The 16,848-nt window shown below is 39.4% G+C and overlaps 1 protein-coding gene across 1 annotated transcript in view; it reads left to right on the top strand.

The window, feature by feature from the left end:
• Positions 1 to 12,372, top strand: part of smarca2 (SWI/SNF related BAF chromatin remodeling complex subunit ATPase 2) — a 52,826-nt gene extending 40,454 nt beyond the window's left edge. Inside the window, exons 29-33 of the mRNA XM_079872341.1 lie at positions 6,811 to 6,916; positions 7,278 to 7,379; positions 8,026 to 8,149; positions 10,789 to 10,925; positions 11,642 to 12,372. Of these exons, the coding sequence (XP_079728467.1) occupies positions 6,811 to 6,916; positions 7,278 to 7,379; positions 8,026 to 8,149; positions 10,789 to 10,925; positions 11,642 to 11,677 (505 nt within the window). The 3' untranslated portion in view covers positions 11,678 to 12,372. The remainder of the gene's footprint in view (positions 1 to 6,810; positions 6,917 to 7,277; positions 7,380 to 8,025; positions 8,150 to 10,788; positions 10,926 to 11,641) is intronic.
• The last annotated feature ends 4,476 nt before the right edge of the window (positions 12,373 to 16,848 follow it).

The following is a 16,848-nucleotide window of genomic DNA, read 5'->3' as shown; positions in this document are numbered from 1 at the left end:
GTAGGCTAATGCCATCGGGACTACCGGGAGATTCCCGGTGGGCTGACGTTCTTTTTGTTTGGGCCGATACATCTCATACTTTTTTTTTTTTTTTGTCTTAACGGCCAATAAATCTCGTACATCGGCGGCCCATACGTTTTGTTTTGCTTATTTGGCGGCGCTGGGTTAGACAGTGCGTGTAATGCATTGGTCAAAAAAAAAGTCAGCGCTAGTTTTTTTTCTGACACCTGATGAAACACGTAGATCAGCGGCCCATTGGTTCTTTTCTTGATTGACACTGGGCTAGCCCAATCACATCTTTAATGTGAAGTATAGAAATATACTCTTTCAAGTATAGAAATTAGTACAAAATCTTTAATCTTTTCAGTGCATTTGTTTTACAATATATGGCCATTACTATCATGGGATTAATATTATAACTATTATTGTAGTAGTAATGTAGACAGACACTGTAACTAAAAGAGTTTTGAATTTTTCTTTGTTTAATTTGCACCAGACTGATGAATTTAACATTAAAAAGCACAAAATTTTCTGACGGGGGAGCATGCCCCCGAACCCCCTTAGAGTGGCAGAGGTCCACTCACCACAGTGATCCAAAAAATCCTGTGAGAAACACTGGTATTACTATGCCAATGCAGCTTACAGCTTTTGGGGGGGGGGGTTCATCACTGTGGAGTATAGTTCAATTCTATTAATAAGTGAGAATTTTGTACTTATTTCATCTGTTCGTGTTAACTCTCACGCGTTCCTACTCACTCATTACATGTATTTATTTTTTTTATTTTTTTTTTTTTTGGGGGGGTTGGGGGTTGGGGGGGGGGCAGTGTATGTTGCCGCTATTGCCGCACATCACAATGCTGTTGATGGTAAGTCTTTGGGAAGGCACGACCTGATCGTCAGGTTCCTGAGGGGAGCGAGGAGACTGAATCCTCCTCGCCCACTCTCTATACCCTCTTGGGATTTGTCTCTGGTCCTTTCGGCACTTCAGAGACCACCCTTTGAGCCTCTGCAATCAGCTGAGTTAAAAATCCTGTCCTGTAAGACAGTACTCCTGGTTGCATTGGCCTCAATCAAGAGGGTAGGGGACCTGCATGCATTTTCGGTCGACGAATCGTGCCTAGAATTCGGCCCGGATAACTCTCACGTGATCCTGAGACCCCGGCCCGGATACGTGCCCAAGGTTCCTACCACTCCCTTCCGGGACCAGGTAGTGAACCTGCCTTCGGAGGAGGCAGACCCAGCCCTGGCTTTTCTCTGTCCCGTTCGCGCTCTGCGTCTGTACGTGGACAGAACGCAAAGCCTCAGGACCTCAGATCAGCTCTTCGTCTGTTACGGAGGCCAGCAGAAGGGAAAGGCTGTCTCCAAGCAGAGGATGGCCCACTGGATAGTGGATGCCATCGCCTTGGCTTACGAAGCCCAAGGCGTGCCCTGCCCACCCGGGTTGAAAGCCCACTCCACTAGGGGTGTCGCTTCTTCCTGGGCGCTGGCACACGGCACCTCGCTGACAGACATCTGTAGAGCTGCGGGCTGGGCGACACTTGACACGTTCGCTAGGTTTTATAGCCTACGTGTTGAGCCGGTTTCTTCCTGTGTCCTCGCTTCAACTAGCCGGTAACACTGAAGTTCCCGCTCTAGTGTCGGCTTGCTGCGCCACTCCCTTCCTAGGAATGGATACGTGCGCTTTTTGCTCCAGTCGAGTTCCCCAATTGGCGAACCCTGTGAGTTCCTCCGCACCCCTTCGGCAGTCGGACGTTGCGGAGTGTCCGACGCCAGGCCTAGTGCTCGTATGCTTGTGTAACTTGTGCTAGGCTGGGTTCCATATGTGGTGATCCCTGCGGCGATCCCATATGTGTATTCTTCCACGACCAGCTCCCTGCGGTGAGCCCGTGTCTTTCCCTCGGCAGAGTCTGCTCTGCCGTCACTGTCGGTGTAGTCTCCCCCTTCGGGTGGAGCCACCCCAGTGACATTCCATATGTTGCACTGCCCCTTCGGCCAGTCCATATGTGTATTCTCCACATGTTACCTCCCTTCGGGCAGGATGTGGCTCCGCAGCGTCCTTTCCCCTGGAAAGGTATGCTTTCCCAGTGTTATCCAAGAGTTCCACTGTGTGGGGTATAATGGAACAGCAGTTGAACTCCCTCTTACGTTACGTTACCTCGAACGTGAGCGACTGAAAGGCAACGTCTCGGTTACTAATGTAACCCTCGTTCCCTGAAGGAGGGAACGGGAGACGTAACGTCCCGTCGCCACCGTTGCTGACCATCGCTGCATGGATGTCACAAATCTTGGCGCCTCAGCGAAAAACAATGTGTGCGTGCGCCCGCTTCCTGTTTATACCCGCGCTGCGGGGCGGGGGCGCGTGACGCAATTCACGCACGCCAACGTTCATTGGCTCGTTCTGTAGACACTCGAAGTTGATAGGGCTCCCTGAAGTGATCCCAATTACGTCGTCACGTCGACGTTACGTCTCCCGTTCCCTCCTTCAGGGAACGAGGGTTACATTAGTAACCGAGACGTTTTCTTTCTTTTTTCTGCCATGTTTTTGGGGCAAGAAGCTGCATTCAGCTACCGTCTTTGTTGCGCGCGTGCCCGCTAGCTTACTCTCCACGAGCAATGGTTTTGTCTCGCGCAAAATACTTTTGAACTAGGTCAGAGTTCACCTAAACTTATCTAAACTCATGTATAATGAACATATTTTTAAGATATTGTCATTTTTAAATATATGTAGATGCAAGTGTGATTAAAAAAGAATAGCAACAGAATAAAATTTAATTTCAGACGCAGCTCACAAGTGCTATTTTTAGAACAGGCCTGCAGGCGACTCATGTGGTCCTTGGGGGCGACCTGGTGCTCGCAGGCACCGTGTTGGTGACCCCTGAACTAATGGCAGCAAGCCAAAAAATCCTGCATGGTGTCCTTTAAGTTGATTAATTCATTGAGCATAACTGTTCCCATTTTCAAGACTGTCCATAACCAATTTTCATTTCAAATTAACAATTGATTTATTGTTAATGTTAAAATGGAAAAATGTTCATGCAGAACTTAAAATTTAATTTAAATAAAAACAAAATTCACTTCAGAATATGTGAGTATTGGCAGTTTCCACTATTAATGCAATTTTTTATGTACACTATCGTTGTAAAAAGTAGATAGTCTTTTTCAAAATCTGTTTGAAATAGGGCTGTCAAAATTATTGCATTAAATGTGCGGTTTTTTTTTTTTTTTTTTTTTTTCTTCAGTTTAACACATCACAAATATGTAACGCAATTAATGCAGCATCCTTTTTTCCCGTCATCTTTTGGCTAGCGTAACATTATATGATCACGCTCTTAATCATGCAAATGCTTTTAAACCGTTCAAACATGACAAGACACAAAAGAGAACTCAGTGCAGGAAATTTTTGAATCTCCTGTCTGTGTGACACACACACGACTCGTGCGCACAGAAATCTGCTTCAGACAGCACGCCAGTACTGCATTATGTTCTCTTTCATGCTTGAATGGACAAAAACACAGAAAATTTAGCCAAAATGCCCGTTTTGAGTGTCCTCGCAAGCACAGTCTTAAATGAGTTAAAGTATTAAATGAATGCAAAGAGAAAATGGATCACTCACAAAATCACTCACTGCTCTTGACTGAATAACTTTTGTAGCTTTAATAAGGACTAATCTATATTTAATTTGTAATTTATGCAGTGAAGACTGTGAAGTGTTTGATAACTTTATTCAATTTCTGTATATTTCCTACCTGTTATACCTACCTGAAAATCTTAAAGCACCGTTATAGTGGTACAAGGTTACATGGGTCAAAAACAATGAAAAGTAATTTTGGAGCATTTTTGCAGGGCAGGTAAAAATCTGAACCAGCCCAACTGGACCAATAGAAAAAATCCTTAGCGCTGAGCCCTGATATATTAAAGGGCACAGGTAAATGTGACCTTTATTACAATGGGTTTATGTGAAGAATGTTTTAAGTTCACTATATTTTTTAAAGCCTAATAAATGTTCAAATCCATAGCTTTCAAGTATACTGTAATGTTGAATTTCTATAATTAATTGCTAAAGTTGAGAAAAACAAATCATAGAGACATCAGTACCAGTATTAGTATGTGATACTGGCCTTCATTTATAAACAGATGCCATTAAACAATTTAAAATATACTATCTTTATGTTGTTTCTACATTAATTTTGAGATTAAATATGAAATTATTACAATATAAAAATATATTAAAAACTTTAATGTTTGGTGCGATTAATCATGATTAATTACAGAAATATCTGCGAGTTAATAATTTTTACAGCACTAAAAAGTATATAGAAAATATATTTTAATATGTAATTTATTCCTGTGATGGTAAAGGTGAATTTTTAGCAGCCATTACTCAGTCTTCAGAGTCTCACGATCCTTCAGAAATCATTCTGATATGCAGATTTGGTGCTCAAGAAACATTTCTTATTATTATAAATGTTGAAAACAGTTGTGCTGCTCGATACAAACCATGACTATAATACACAGTTTGTAAACAGCAAACAGGACATAACATTAATGTACCATTCATTCAATGGATCATGATTATATGTCAGGTTCTCACACTAGCAAAGACGTCATGAATCAGACTCAGAGAGAGACTGAAGGATGGCCAATGTTCTTGTTGTCATGTTGTACTTTAACACAATCACAGTGTTTCCAGTGACTGTAAACATTGTTTACAGTTGAACGCTCCCACGCCTGAATATGTCGAGTCCACTTCATTTTTACAAGCCAAGGGTGCATGCATCATTTCTGGCATGCATGGGTGCTCACTTGTGTCAGGGATGTGACATGAGTTGCAGCTCTAGCTTGTTATTCCTCTATGCTCAGATGATTAGCTGAACACATATGCAATGAGATTGATCAATTGGCAATTAATAAGCTTAATTTGATTAAATTATTTTGATGATTAATCAGTGTTATGATTAATAATGTAGTCTGAATGTCACACTCCTAATGTAGTGGATGTTGTTCATGGTATATTGACTATTATTCCCCTCTGAGAATTTCTAACCAGCTTTAGAGTGAAGGTTTGATTGCAGTTGAGCGGAGGACATGGGCTTGATGTGTCACCCAATTAAGCTGCAGTCCAACAGATTGAAGAGTAGCACTGATCATATGTTGGGTTTCTCTCTTGGTGGTCCCCATGACATCCTCCTAGTTAACAGCATATATCAGTTGTGGAATAATAATTTTGCTGTCTGGACATGGCAGTAATTTTACATGATAGACAAATCACTCTAATCTAGCCCATATTTAAACCAAGACGTCTAGAAATGTCACTTTGGTAGTACTTAGGTGTCTTACAAACAGGCGTCCTTGGCAATTATTTCAAATATATGACACTGTTGAACTTAATGAGTCACGTAATCACGTGAGTCACGTAATGTGAAAACTGAGCACAGCTGCATTTGTTCTAAAATGAACTCTTAGTGGTCTCTTAGTCTTAGTGCCACACTTTCATGACTAATCCCAAAAAACAGAGCATAAAATGCTTTCACCTGGGTTTTGAAGTTGAAATGTCTTAAATGCATTTGTCAAAATGACTGGTTTCAAACAGGTTTCCTGAAAAGAGGATTTAGGCCATTGGTTGGCCAAACAAAAAAACGTAAGCCATTAGTTGAGCTCAGAGCCAGTAGGTTATTGGCCAATATCAATGACTATTTAATTTTTTTCATTTATCTGTGTTGGTAGATTTTGTATATTTAATTGTGTATGATAATTTCCTCTATTTTACATTTAGATTACCTTGCTGTCATGTAATCTCTATTTAAATTAATCTCAAAATGATTTTCAGGCTGTACATTATTAAAATGTTATGATGCCTAAATTATCTTGTAGCTTTTTTAAAAAAAATGTTTTGGTAAAATAGTATAAATTGTAGGCTATACATTTTAATATTGGATAACATGAACAAATCGATAACATGTATTATCGGTGTCAGATTTTAATATTGGTGCATCCCACCCAGATCACTTGCTTGTAGTTTTCTTTGCATGAGTCAGGATAGGAGAAAATATTTTAATAATAAAAATAATTGCAGACCTTAATTTTAACTAGTCCTATAAGCACATTTTGTAGAATTTCTCCAGATAGTTTTGCTACTCATTGAATTTTTTTTTTTTTTTTTTTTTTTATTGCTGCATGTCATCATAATAATGACATAGCTGGCATTTTGATCCATTTGAAATTGTTGACATGTTGAGCCGCTAATTTAGAAATGTTAGACTAAGCTAAATGCTGAGTTCGTAATGAGCAGAATTCATCCTTCAGCTTAGTTGAAAGCTGTTTGGTATTGTGCTGCAGTCGGAGCCCCGAGACTAACACTAGACATATATCTGCAGCAAAAACTATAAATTGAAGTCTGAATGAAGGTCGACACACCATAATTGCACCAATTTGAGCCCTGATGTAATCACTGAATGTGTAATGAATCATCTGTGCTGTGTCATAAATATTTAGAGCAACTGTAACAGACAGATAAGAGCTGAAGACAGGGTAAAAAAACCACCTTGTCGACAGTATGTCTCAAAAAAGTATTACTCCTGGAGACCATTATACCTTTGCTGTTGTCCTGGATTTAGACTTGTTTTCTCTCCTGTTGGCCTGGGGTGAACTTGAGGGATAATAGTCAGTAAAGCACCAATATGATGATAATAAAAAGCAGTTGGACGTTATTCCACCAAGTTGGAAATCCACCCAGGCTGATTGCATAGTTTATCTCTCTCCGTGCAGTCCTAGGAAGTCAGGATAAGCCTCAATCTCTGTTTCTGATCACAGATCAGGCCGTCAGCTCAGCGAGGTCTTTGTACAGTTGCCCTCCAGGAAAGAGCTCCCTGAATACTATGAACTGATAAGGAAGCCAGTGGACTTCAAGAAGATCAAGGTACGTGAGTTACAGTACATCTTTTATTTCAGTGTGGCCCTAAAGCCTACAGACATCTGGACATCACATATTATATGTTCTGCTGTGACGTATTATCGTCCGATCAGGACTGGCACACTCATTACTTTGGCTGGATGATAACAGGATTACCCTGCCATAGAGAATTGGTTTGTGTTTTAAGATGAGATAAACTGATGTTTTCGTCCTTATAATGGGCCACCTCTCTCGCCTTGCGTGTTTTTCGTAATGTCGGTGTCTCTAATTTTCTGTTGCAACTCTAATTGGCAATTTCCTCAGTTGTTAATGTTGCACCCTACAGGTGAAGGATGTTTTGGTGTTAGAAGTGTTCTTGTTTTTGCAGGAGCGTGTGCGCTGCCACAAGTACAGGAGTGTGAGCGATCTGGAGAAAGACGTCATGCTTCTTTGTCACAATGCTCAGACTTACAATCTAGAGGGCTCACAGGTGAGTTAATACATGGATTGAACACCCTCCATGACTGTTTTGGGTATGAATTGCCTAGTAGGACCACACCACCATTTTGCAGTGATTTTATGTTGCAGGAGTTCTATAAAGTGCTTGTCATACATGGAAATATTAAGCATGTCATGAATAGCCACTGATCTGTTTGTCAATGGCTATTGTCTGCTATAAAATTAGGATTTTTGGTTTGTCTAAAGAGGATTATTACTGCCAATTCCCTGATGTATTGCATTTATTTATGCAGAGGTTTATAAGAAGAACTGCACATTATATTTCAGATCAGTTATATCTATTTCTGAGGATCTCTTTACACAGCATTTTCATGGTGGATTGTGATTACTGGATTACTTACCAGATTTTGTCTGTGTGTTTGAAATCAATATTTAATCTCTTCTGAAATTAGCACAATCTGGAAATGGAGTCTAGACGTCTACACAAATATAATCAAATCTCTCAAACAGTTCTAAGCATCCCTTTTTATTTAAAAGGAATGTGTCAGATTATGGTTTTATTATTTTTACCTCACCTTGCTCCTACTTTGTTCGAGTTGCAGATAATACTGTTAATCACAGCAAGGGGTGTGTTTGTTTTAAATTATTGCTTGTAAATTACCCTTTGTTTTTTGTAGATCTATGAGGACTCCATCGTTCTCCAGTCAGTATTCAAGAGTGCCAGACAAAAGATTGCCAGGGAGGAGAGTGACGATGACAGCAATGATGATGACGATGATGAGGAAGATTCAGAGGAAGAGTGTAAGATTTTTCATTAACAAAGGACCAATTCACTGATACTAATGAAGCTAAAGCTCTACAATACCTTGTACTTGCTTGAGAAGTGCAGTTCTTTCCTTTGTTGAAACAGGTTGTTTGGGCGGCACGTTTCAAAGGCCTAACCATAATTTTATAAAAATTACATTATTCATGTTAATTAGCCATAGAAAACCTACTATGCTTTTCTTTTAGGCGTATTGGCATTTGTTGTTGTTTTATTTGGATATATCATATATTCAGTAATTCATTCATTTTAACATAGAATAGAATAGAATAGAATAGAATAGAATAGAATAGAATAGAATAGAATAGAATAGAATAGAATGAGGCATTTATATAGCGCTTTCATATGTATTACTGTACACCCAAAGCGCTTTACAATCATATCAGGGAATCTCTCCTCATGATGAATAAGTGGAAGACAACGACTGATTCATGGCCAGTTTGAAAGTTCCATTCGACTGCTTCTAGGGGATGAAATGCGGCAACCGTACACAAATGTCGAAAATAGTGGAAAGGTGACTTAAGGCTTTAGTTACAGTGAGGAAAATAAGTATTTGAACACCCTGCTATTTTGCAAGTTCTCCCACTTAGAAATCATGGAGGGGTCTGAAATTGTCATCGTAGGTGCATGTCCACTGTGAGAGACATAATCTAAAAAAAAAAAATCCAGAAATCACAATGTATGATTTTTTAACTATTTATTTGTATGATACAGCTGCAAATAAGTATTTGAACACCTGAGAAAATCTATGTTAATATTTGGTACAGTAGCCTTTGTTTGCAATTACAGAGGTCAAACGTTTCCTGTAGTTTTTCACCAGGTTTGCACACACTGCAGGAGGGATTTTGGCCCACTCCTCCACACAGATCTTCTCTAGATCAGTCAGGTTTCTGGGCTGTCGCTGAGAAACACGGAGTTTGAGCTCCCTCCAAAGATTCTCTTTTGGGTTTAGGTCTGGAGACTGGCTAGGCCACGCCAGAACCTTGATATGCTTCTTACAGAGCCACTCCTTGGTTATCCTGGCTGTGTGCTTCGGGTCATTGTCATGTTGGAAGACCCAGCCTCGACCCATCTTCAATGCTCTAACTGAGGGAAGGAGGTTGTTCCCCAAAATCTCGCAATACATGGCCCTGGTCATCCTCTCCTTAATACAGTGCAATCGCCCTGTCCCATGTGCAGAAAAACACCCCCAAAGCATGATGCTACCACCCCCATGCTTCACAGTAGGAATGGTGTTCTTGGGATGGTACTCATCATTCTTCTTCCTCCAAACACATTTAGTGGAATTATGACTAAAAAGTTCTATTTTGGTCTCATCTGACCACATGACTTTCTCCCATGACTCCTCTGGATCATCCAAATGGTCATTGGCAAACTTAAGACGGGCCTTGACGTGCTGGTTTAAACGGGAACCTTCCGTGCCATGCATGATTTCAAACCATGACGTCTTAGTGCATTACCAACAGTAACCGTGGAAACGGTGGTCCCAGCTCTTTTCAGGTCATTGACCAGCTCCTCCCGTGTAGTTCTGGGCTGATTTCTCACCTTTCTTAGGATCATTAAGACCCCACGAGGTGAGATCTTGCATGGAGCCCCAGTCCGAGGGAGATTGACAGTCATGTTTAGCTTCTTCCATTTTCTAATGATTGCTCCAACAGTGGACCTTTTTTCACCAAGCTGCTTGGCAATTTCCCCATAGCCCTTTCCAGCCTTGTGGAGGTGTACAATTTTGTCTCTAGTGTCTTTGGACAGCTCTTTGGTCTTGGCCATGTTAGTAGTTGGATTCTTACTGATTGTATGCGGTGGACAGGTGTGTTTATGCAGCTAACAACCTCAAACAGGTGCATCTAATTTAGGATAATAAATGGAGTGGAGGTGGACATTTTAAAGGCAGACTAACAGGTTTTTGAGGGTCAGAATTCTAGCTGATAGACAGGTGTTCAAATACTTATTTGCAGCTGTATCATACAAATAAATAGTTAAAAAATCATACATTGTGATTTCTTTTTTTTTTTTTTGATTATGTCTCTCACAGTGGACATGCACCTACGATGACAATTTCAGACCCCTCCATGATTTCTAAGTGGGAGAACTTGCAAAATAGCAGGGTGTTCAAATACTTATTTTCCTCACTGTACATCACAGCATGAACATGATTTTCTACTTGCTAGTCAACTTTATTGACATTCTCAATCGATAATCGAGCATCTGACTGGACAAAAATCAGTGCAATGCAGGAGGAGCCATTTGTATTTTTGAGAGAATACTACATTTTAAATGTCTATCTACTAAAAGTGAATTTTGTCGAATTTTTCATCGAGTACACTGGCATATTGATGACGTCTGATAGACTAAAAGCCACAAACACTAAGGATTTCATGAGGTCTTTAATGTTTAATGTTAATTTTACAATTGATCAAAGAAACAGGTTAACTACAAAGTACTGTTTTAGAAAGGTGGCATTTGAGATGGACTTTTAATAGATGTGTCATAGTGTTATCGTATTAAAATGACAAACAATTCTATAAGCTAATTTGTATTTATAATTCTGATAGAGTTGTGCTATATTTAATTTCTCTTTTATTACAATAATTTTTTTTATTTTTTTTTATTAAAGCTAAGTCAGTGAAGGTGAAAATTAAGCTGAGTAAACGGGACGAGAGATGTCAGGACAAAGGCAAGAAGAGACCGAGTCGTGGAAAGGCTAAGCCTGTGGTCAGTGACGATGACAGCGAGGAAGAACAAGAGGAGAATGTAGGTCTACTATTCCTCTCATCAATTAGGCCTGTCATTGCTGCAATCTGTTTAGCCAGTTGACATTTAGCCTAATTAAACATCTTGTAATCAAAAACCTCAAGCATATTCAATCAAAATGTCAATGTATATACCTGAGGATATTACCCCCCCCCCCCCCCCATCCCCACCCCCACCCAAAAAAAAAAAAAGATTCAAAGAGATTTATAGATGCTTAGCCACATAGCCTTATCTTTCAACATCTAAGTGGTATTTGAGGTGTTATGTAGTTCCCTTTGGGAATTATTTATGAGAAAAAAGAATACAATGTGCCTTTCATTCATTCATCTCTTTATCCCATCTGCTGCGGTTCAAGAGGAAAATGTAAGTCTGTCTGTTTCTCTCGCTTTCGAAACCTCCATTCACATGCGCTCTTTTCCATTGATGTGATCGCTTCATGTCTGAACGTCAGTAAATCGCTTAGCCTCCTCACATCAAGTCAGTGTGAACATCTCAGAGCCCTGTGACCATGGCCCATGAATCAGTGTGAGATTGTCTCATTATCCAGAAATAAGAGAGCACATTCAGTAAGCAGCTCAGTCCACGAGTAATGAGGCTCTGCAGACCAGCGTTCAGTCAGGTGTGGCGCGGGGGTGGACGCGGGTCACCAGAGCTCTAGCGTGGGCCGATCTGCCTGTCTGCGTGTGTGTGTAATGTCATTGTGTGTTTGCTTTCAGGAGCAGTCAGAGGGGAGTCAAAGCGATGACGAGTGAGGAGGAGATGAGCTGATCATCAGCATTCCTTTCACACGTTTATTTGCTTCTTTTATTGTCTTTCCTCACCCAGCTGAATTATTAGATTTATTGTTTCTTTTCTCTTTTTTGTTTTATTTTATTGTGTGTTTAAACACTTTGTCTTGCGCTATTATCCCACTGTTGAATAATCTACAGTTTTTTGCACCTTCAATAGCTTACAGTTATTTCCCTACATGCAGTGAGGTATTTTAGAGATAATTTCTGTTTGCTTGTATATAATTTACATTTATGCAATGTTTAAAAATATATGTTTGATAAAAGAAAAATCTGAATTGCATCAAAGACGTCATTTATAAGCTATTCAAACCTTTTTTTTCCTTGGTTAAACCAGTTGTTTCAAATTTATGAAGCATATCAAAAAGTATTCAAGTGTTACTTAAAGTGAAGTCCTCATAGCATTTCGTATTATCTAGATTAGATCATATATTATAGTCACTTCTATATTGTATTGCATGCAGCACAAAAGCCAGCAGAGATTACAAATGTGTTTGAGATGGGAGCACTATTCAGCCCTGTACCGTTTCAGTGGTATGTGATATACGAATTTGACCAGCTTTGTATCATATACATAGATGTGGCGATTTCTCTTTTTCCTATTCGGTGTCTTTCCTTCTCTGGTTTTATACTCTGCAGTCGGACATGCACATTTCACCTTCACTTTCCTTTTAATTTACAGTGGAGAAGAGTGTCTCACAATATTTCAAAGCTCATGTAGATAAGACAATCAGTATTTTAAAGCATATTGTTCAAATATAAACCAGGTCAGATTGGCTACCCTTTTCCCCCTATCGATTTTTTTTTTTTTTTAATCATTATTTTCATTTACAAAAAAAAAAAAAAAAAAAAAAAAAAAGTGTGTTTTTTAAGTAATGGGATGGTTTTTTTTAAATAATGAATTGCTCTTATACTGTATTGGTTGAAATATGCATTTCATCTTGTTTTTTAATGAATGTTGTTGCTTTAAAATGTACTCACTAAGGCACTTGCATTATTGTCAATGAGAACTCTTTTTGATCTGTTCTCCTGTGTGCCATTGGTCATTTCTGACATCTCTTTTGTAAGTGCTTGAGCTTGGTAACTCTTCAAAAGTGTCATAATCTTTGCTCTCCTTGCACAGTGTCTTTGTGGTTGTAGCTCATAGCCCAAAGTAAACATCACCAATGATAACCCTTCTCTCGTTGATCTCTGGTGTAATGTCGTGCTGATTGTCTTCATGAAATAATTGTGACTTGATATTTAAGTTTGCAATGCTCCTCTACTAATAGACTTGTGAAATCAATCCTTGTGTATTTTTGCAACCAGTCATGATGTGCTAGGAACATTTGCAATATCCCAAATATTATGTTTTAGATGTATATGGCGTCATCTGCTTTATTAAAATGGAAGATTAATTACCTTAATAGTCATTTGAGATAATTACTTGTCACTTTGCAGTTGCTGTTTACCTAAAGCCACTAAGCTACAGTAATTGCAGGGCCAGTTCCTAAACAAAACACTGAGATTAAGTACCTTGCTCAGGGGTGAAAAAATAATGAGATAGTATTCTATAATTACCCACACATGCAAGCAAACCTGTAACGTCTAGGTCAGACATTTTCAAACTGGGGTCAATGGGGTGCTTGGGGTCTGCAAAAACATGGGACATGCTGATGAAAAAAAAAACAATTCAATGCTTTTGCGTTCCCCAAGAACCTTTGCGTCCCCTCGGAAAACGTTTGTGTTCCCCACTTCCCCTGAGAAACTTTGCTTTCGTTCACAAAGTTCTTTGCAAGCGAATGCAAAAACTTTTGCAAGATGACGCAAAAGCATTGAAATATTTCTTTTTTTTCATCACCATGTTTTTGCAAGAGAATGCTAAATCATTGAAATATAGATATTTTTCCTCCCATCTCATATTTTCCCACCACCATGTCCCTTTAGGGGCTCCGATCACCGTCATGTTGTTCTAAACCCGTATCAATTTCTTCTGTGGGACACGTATTTTTGGGTGAACTATCCCTTCAACACATGATAAACACAAAAGACACAACCAATGGATACATTGGCACATTTTTATTCATTCATGTACTACACGGCACAATACACACACAACAAAACAAAACAAATATTTTTTCCCTTTTTTTTTTTTTTTTTTTATTCTCTCCTCTAAAAATTTTTTTTATATTTACTTACAGTAAGATGTGTGTGACCATCATATGACAGTAAAAGAGCACACACAAACCTTATTCTAATATGGAATTGTATTGGAATGGTAAAGAGTGTTGGAACTTGGGACGTGACAGGAGGGCCTCCACTCAAGGAGACAATATGATGAACACGTCTAAGAATGTTCCATATGGTTGAAATACCAGCCTAGAAAGATAACATTCTGCGAGTCAAGACTATAAAGGAGAAAGGATGCCCTCACTTCACTGTCACACTCTGCAGCCACTCTGTGTGACTGTACGACTGTTGGCCTTTTCTTGCAAGAAAATACACCTCATCAAAGACTATTGGAAATGTTTGTCTTTTATTCAGTGATAGAATTTTGTTTGCCACCACTCCTCCCTGAAGGTTCTCAAGGCGACAGTAAAGCGACTCAAATTTGGCCTTACTCGTAGCCCAGCCTCCCTCATAGTCATACCATTGATAAAGACATGGGCAACTAGAGTGGCTTGAATTTCATCTGAGACTGCTAGTCTTCTTGCCCTTGCCCTTCGTCCTCCTCCTCCTCCTCCTTATCCCTCCTCCATCTCTTCCTTCATGTCTTTCTGGATCCCATTGTTCCAAAACTCAATAAACTGATTTGGGCCCTTTTATCTATCTATTGAAGGTTCTGATTGATGTGTGTTAAATTTTGACTCTTAGTGTTTCCACCTGGGTAATTGTGTGCTAACTGAGCTGAAGCTGTGCTGACTTGAGTGAACAATATTGAATGCTAGTGCTTTATAAATGACAACATGGTCTAGGCAATGAGAAATGAAGGGATTTGTGTGTAGAGTTTTGCAGTGACAGTTCAACAAATCTGACTCATGTGTCAAAACAGGGAGTCGTGTTTATAGTTTAGTGAAATGGGTGTGCTTTTTGATAAATGGCATTATGGTTTTGAAATTTTAGTTCAAAAGCCTGGTTATGGTGTTTAAGCAATCGAGAAAAACTGTAATATTTTTCTCATACAGTATAAATGGGTTTTATACAATAATATATATTCAAATGTTTGGGGACAGTACGTTTTTTTACCCATTAAAAAGAGACAGTGAATACATAATGTAACAAAAAAAATACATATTTCAAATAAATGCTGTTCCTTGAACTTTATTTATCAAAGTATCCTGAAAAATGCAAGGATTCCACACACACACACACACACACACACACACACACACAAAATAATTAGGCCTAAGCAGCACAACTGTTTCAACATTAATATGATTTCTAAAAAGTAAAATTTAAGAGTAAATTTGGCATCAGCTTTGCCATCATAGGAATAAACTTCATTTTTTAATATAAGAAAATATTAACAAATCTTAGACTTGAACTTTTTTATGGTAGCTGCTTTTATAAGAAGAACGCCCCTCACAAACGGATCATGAAAAAGTTTGAAGAGATTTTTGGCTGTTAGGATACTGCCATTCCTATAGCTCAGCACATTTAAATGTGATGTATAATACTGCACTCACTTCAAGAACACTAGAACACACATCTGGCCAATTGAACATCCTTCTATTTAGCCACCACACTCCTTTAAAGGAGAACTCCGATCAATTTTAACATTGAGCTCATTTTTTTGTACATTTGGAGTGCTGTCAATACAGAGAACGACAAAAATCGGTGTTGCCTACACCGTGTTATCCTCTTTTTAAAATTTGCACCCTGTTGACTTCAATGGGGCAAGTTTTAAACCTGCTTTTAGCCTCTTAACATCCTTGATGTGTCATTACAAGTGCACAGGTCATGTGAGTGATTCCTTCGGAGTGAACGCGGGTCAATCTGACTGCAGTAGATATGAAAGATATGAATAAAAATTATATTTATTTAGCCAGCGCTCATACCTGTATTTACATCCTGTTTTCGGTCAAAGTCCATAGTAATCGATTGTCGAGTTCACGCGCATGATTGTCGAGTTCACGCGCATTGGTTTAGTACCTATGATCATGCGCGTGAACTCGACAATCGATTACTATGGACTTCGACCGAAAACAGGATGTAAATACAGGTATGTGCGCTGGCTGAATAAACATCATTTTTATTCATATCTTTCACATCTACTGCAGTCAGATTGACCCGCGTTCACTCCGAAGGAATCACTCACATGACCTGTGCACTTGTAATGACACATCAAGGATGTTAAGAGGCTAAAAGCAGGTTTAGTACTTGCCCCATTGAAGTCAACATGGTGCAAATTTTAAAAAGAGGATAACACGGTGTAGGCAACACCGATTTTTGTCGTTGTTCTCTGTATTGACAGCACTCCAAATGTACAAAAAAATGAGCTCAATGTTAAAATTGACCGGAGTTCTCCTTTAAAGCTAATCCCAATTTAAGTGTCCTACCTCATATGAGCACTGAGGGGCAGTGCAGAGGTCCCTCGTAGGTTTACCACGCTTCTTTTTTCCTCCGAGATCAAAAACGCCTTTTCTTCCAGAGCTCCAGCCATTTAAATGGAGTTCTGCTAAGCTGATTCAGTCCAAGAGTACAGTCCATTTCTGCCCTGTTTGTCTTCCACTTTGAAGTGGCAAGCTGTTTAGATAGCGGTAAGCCTCAAAAGATAGCTAAATTGGACAGTAATCCTTGTCTCTGTGCCAGGGATGTCAAATGGAAATAGTCAGGTGCCAATGCAATCCCTGCTATTCCTCTGTAGCCTTTGTGAGCTCTTTTCCCGATCATCCGAGTGACCGATGTGGTGATAACCTAGGCCGTTTCTCAAACAATCTCTCTCAGAAGTGCGTAGAAAATTAGTCATGTATGACTGAATGAAAGGACCAGGTGCTCCCTATTATTAGAAGTTCTGCTGCTAATCACGCTTTATATCACATATTTAAGGTCTCAGGCCTATGAATGGCCAAAATGCATCACTTAAAAGGGCTAGGAGAGAATGCATTGATCCCTCTGGCATTCCAGAGTTCGTGATCAGTTAACTGCATGACTGA

This window comes from Squalius cephalus, assembly GCF_949319135.1.
Source record: "Squalius cephalus genome assembly, chromosome: 5".
In the NCBI taxonomy this organism is placed as follows: domain Eukaryota; kingdom Metazoa; phylum Chordata; class Actinopteri; order Cypriniformes; family Leuciscidae; genus Squalius; species Squalius cephalus.
Note: the sequence above shows the minus strand (reverse complement) of the source record. Positions and strands in the feature narration are given on the sequence as shown.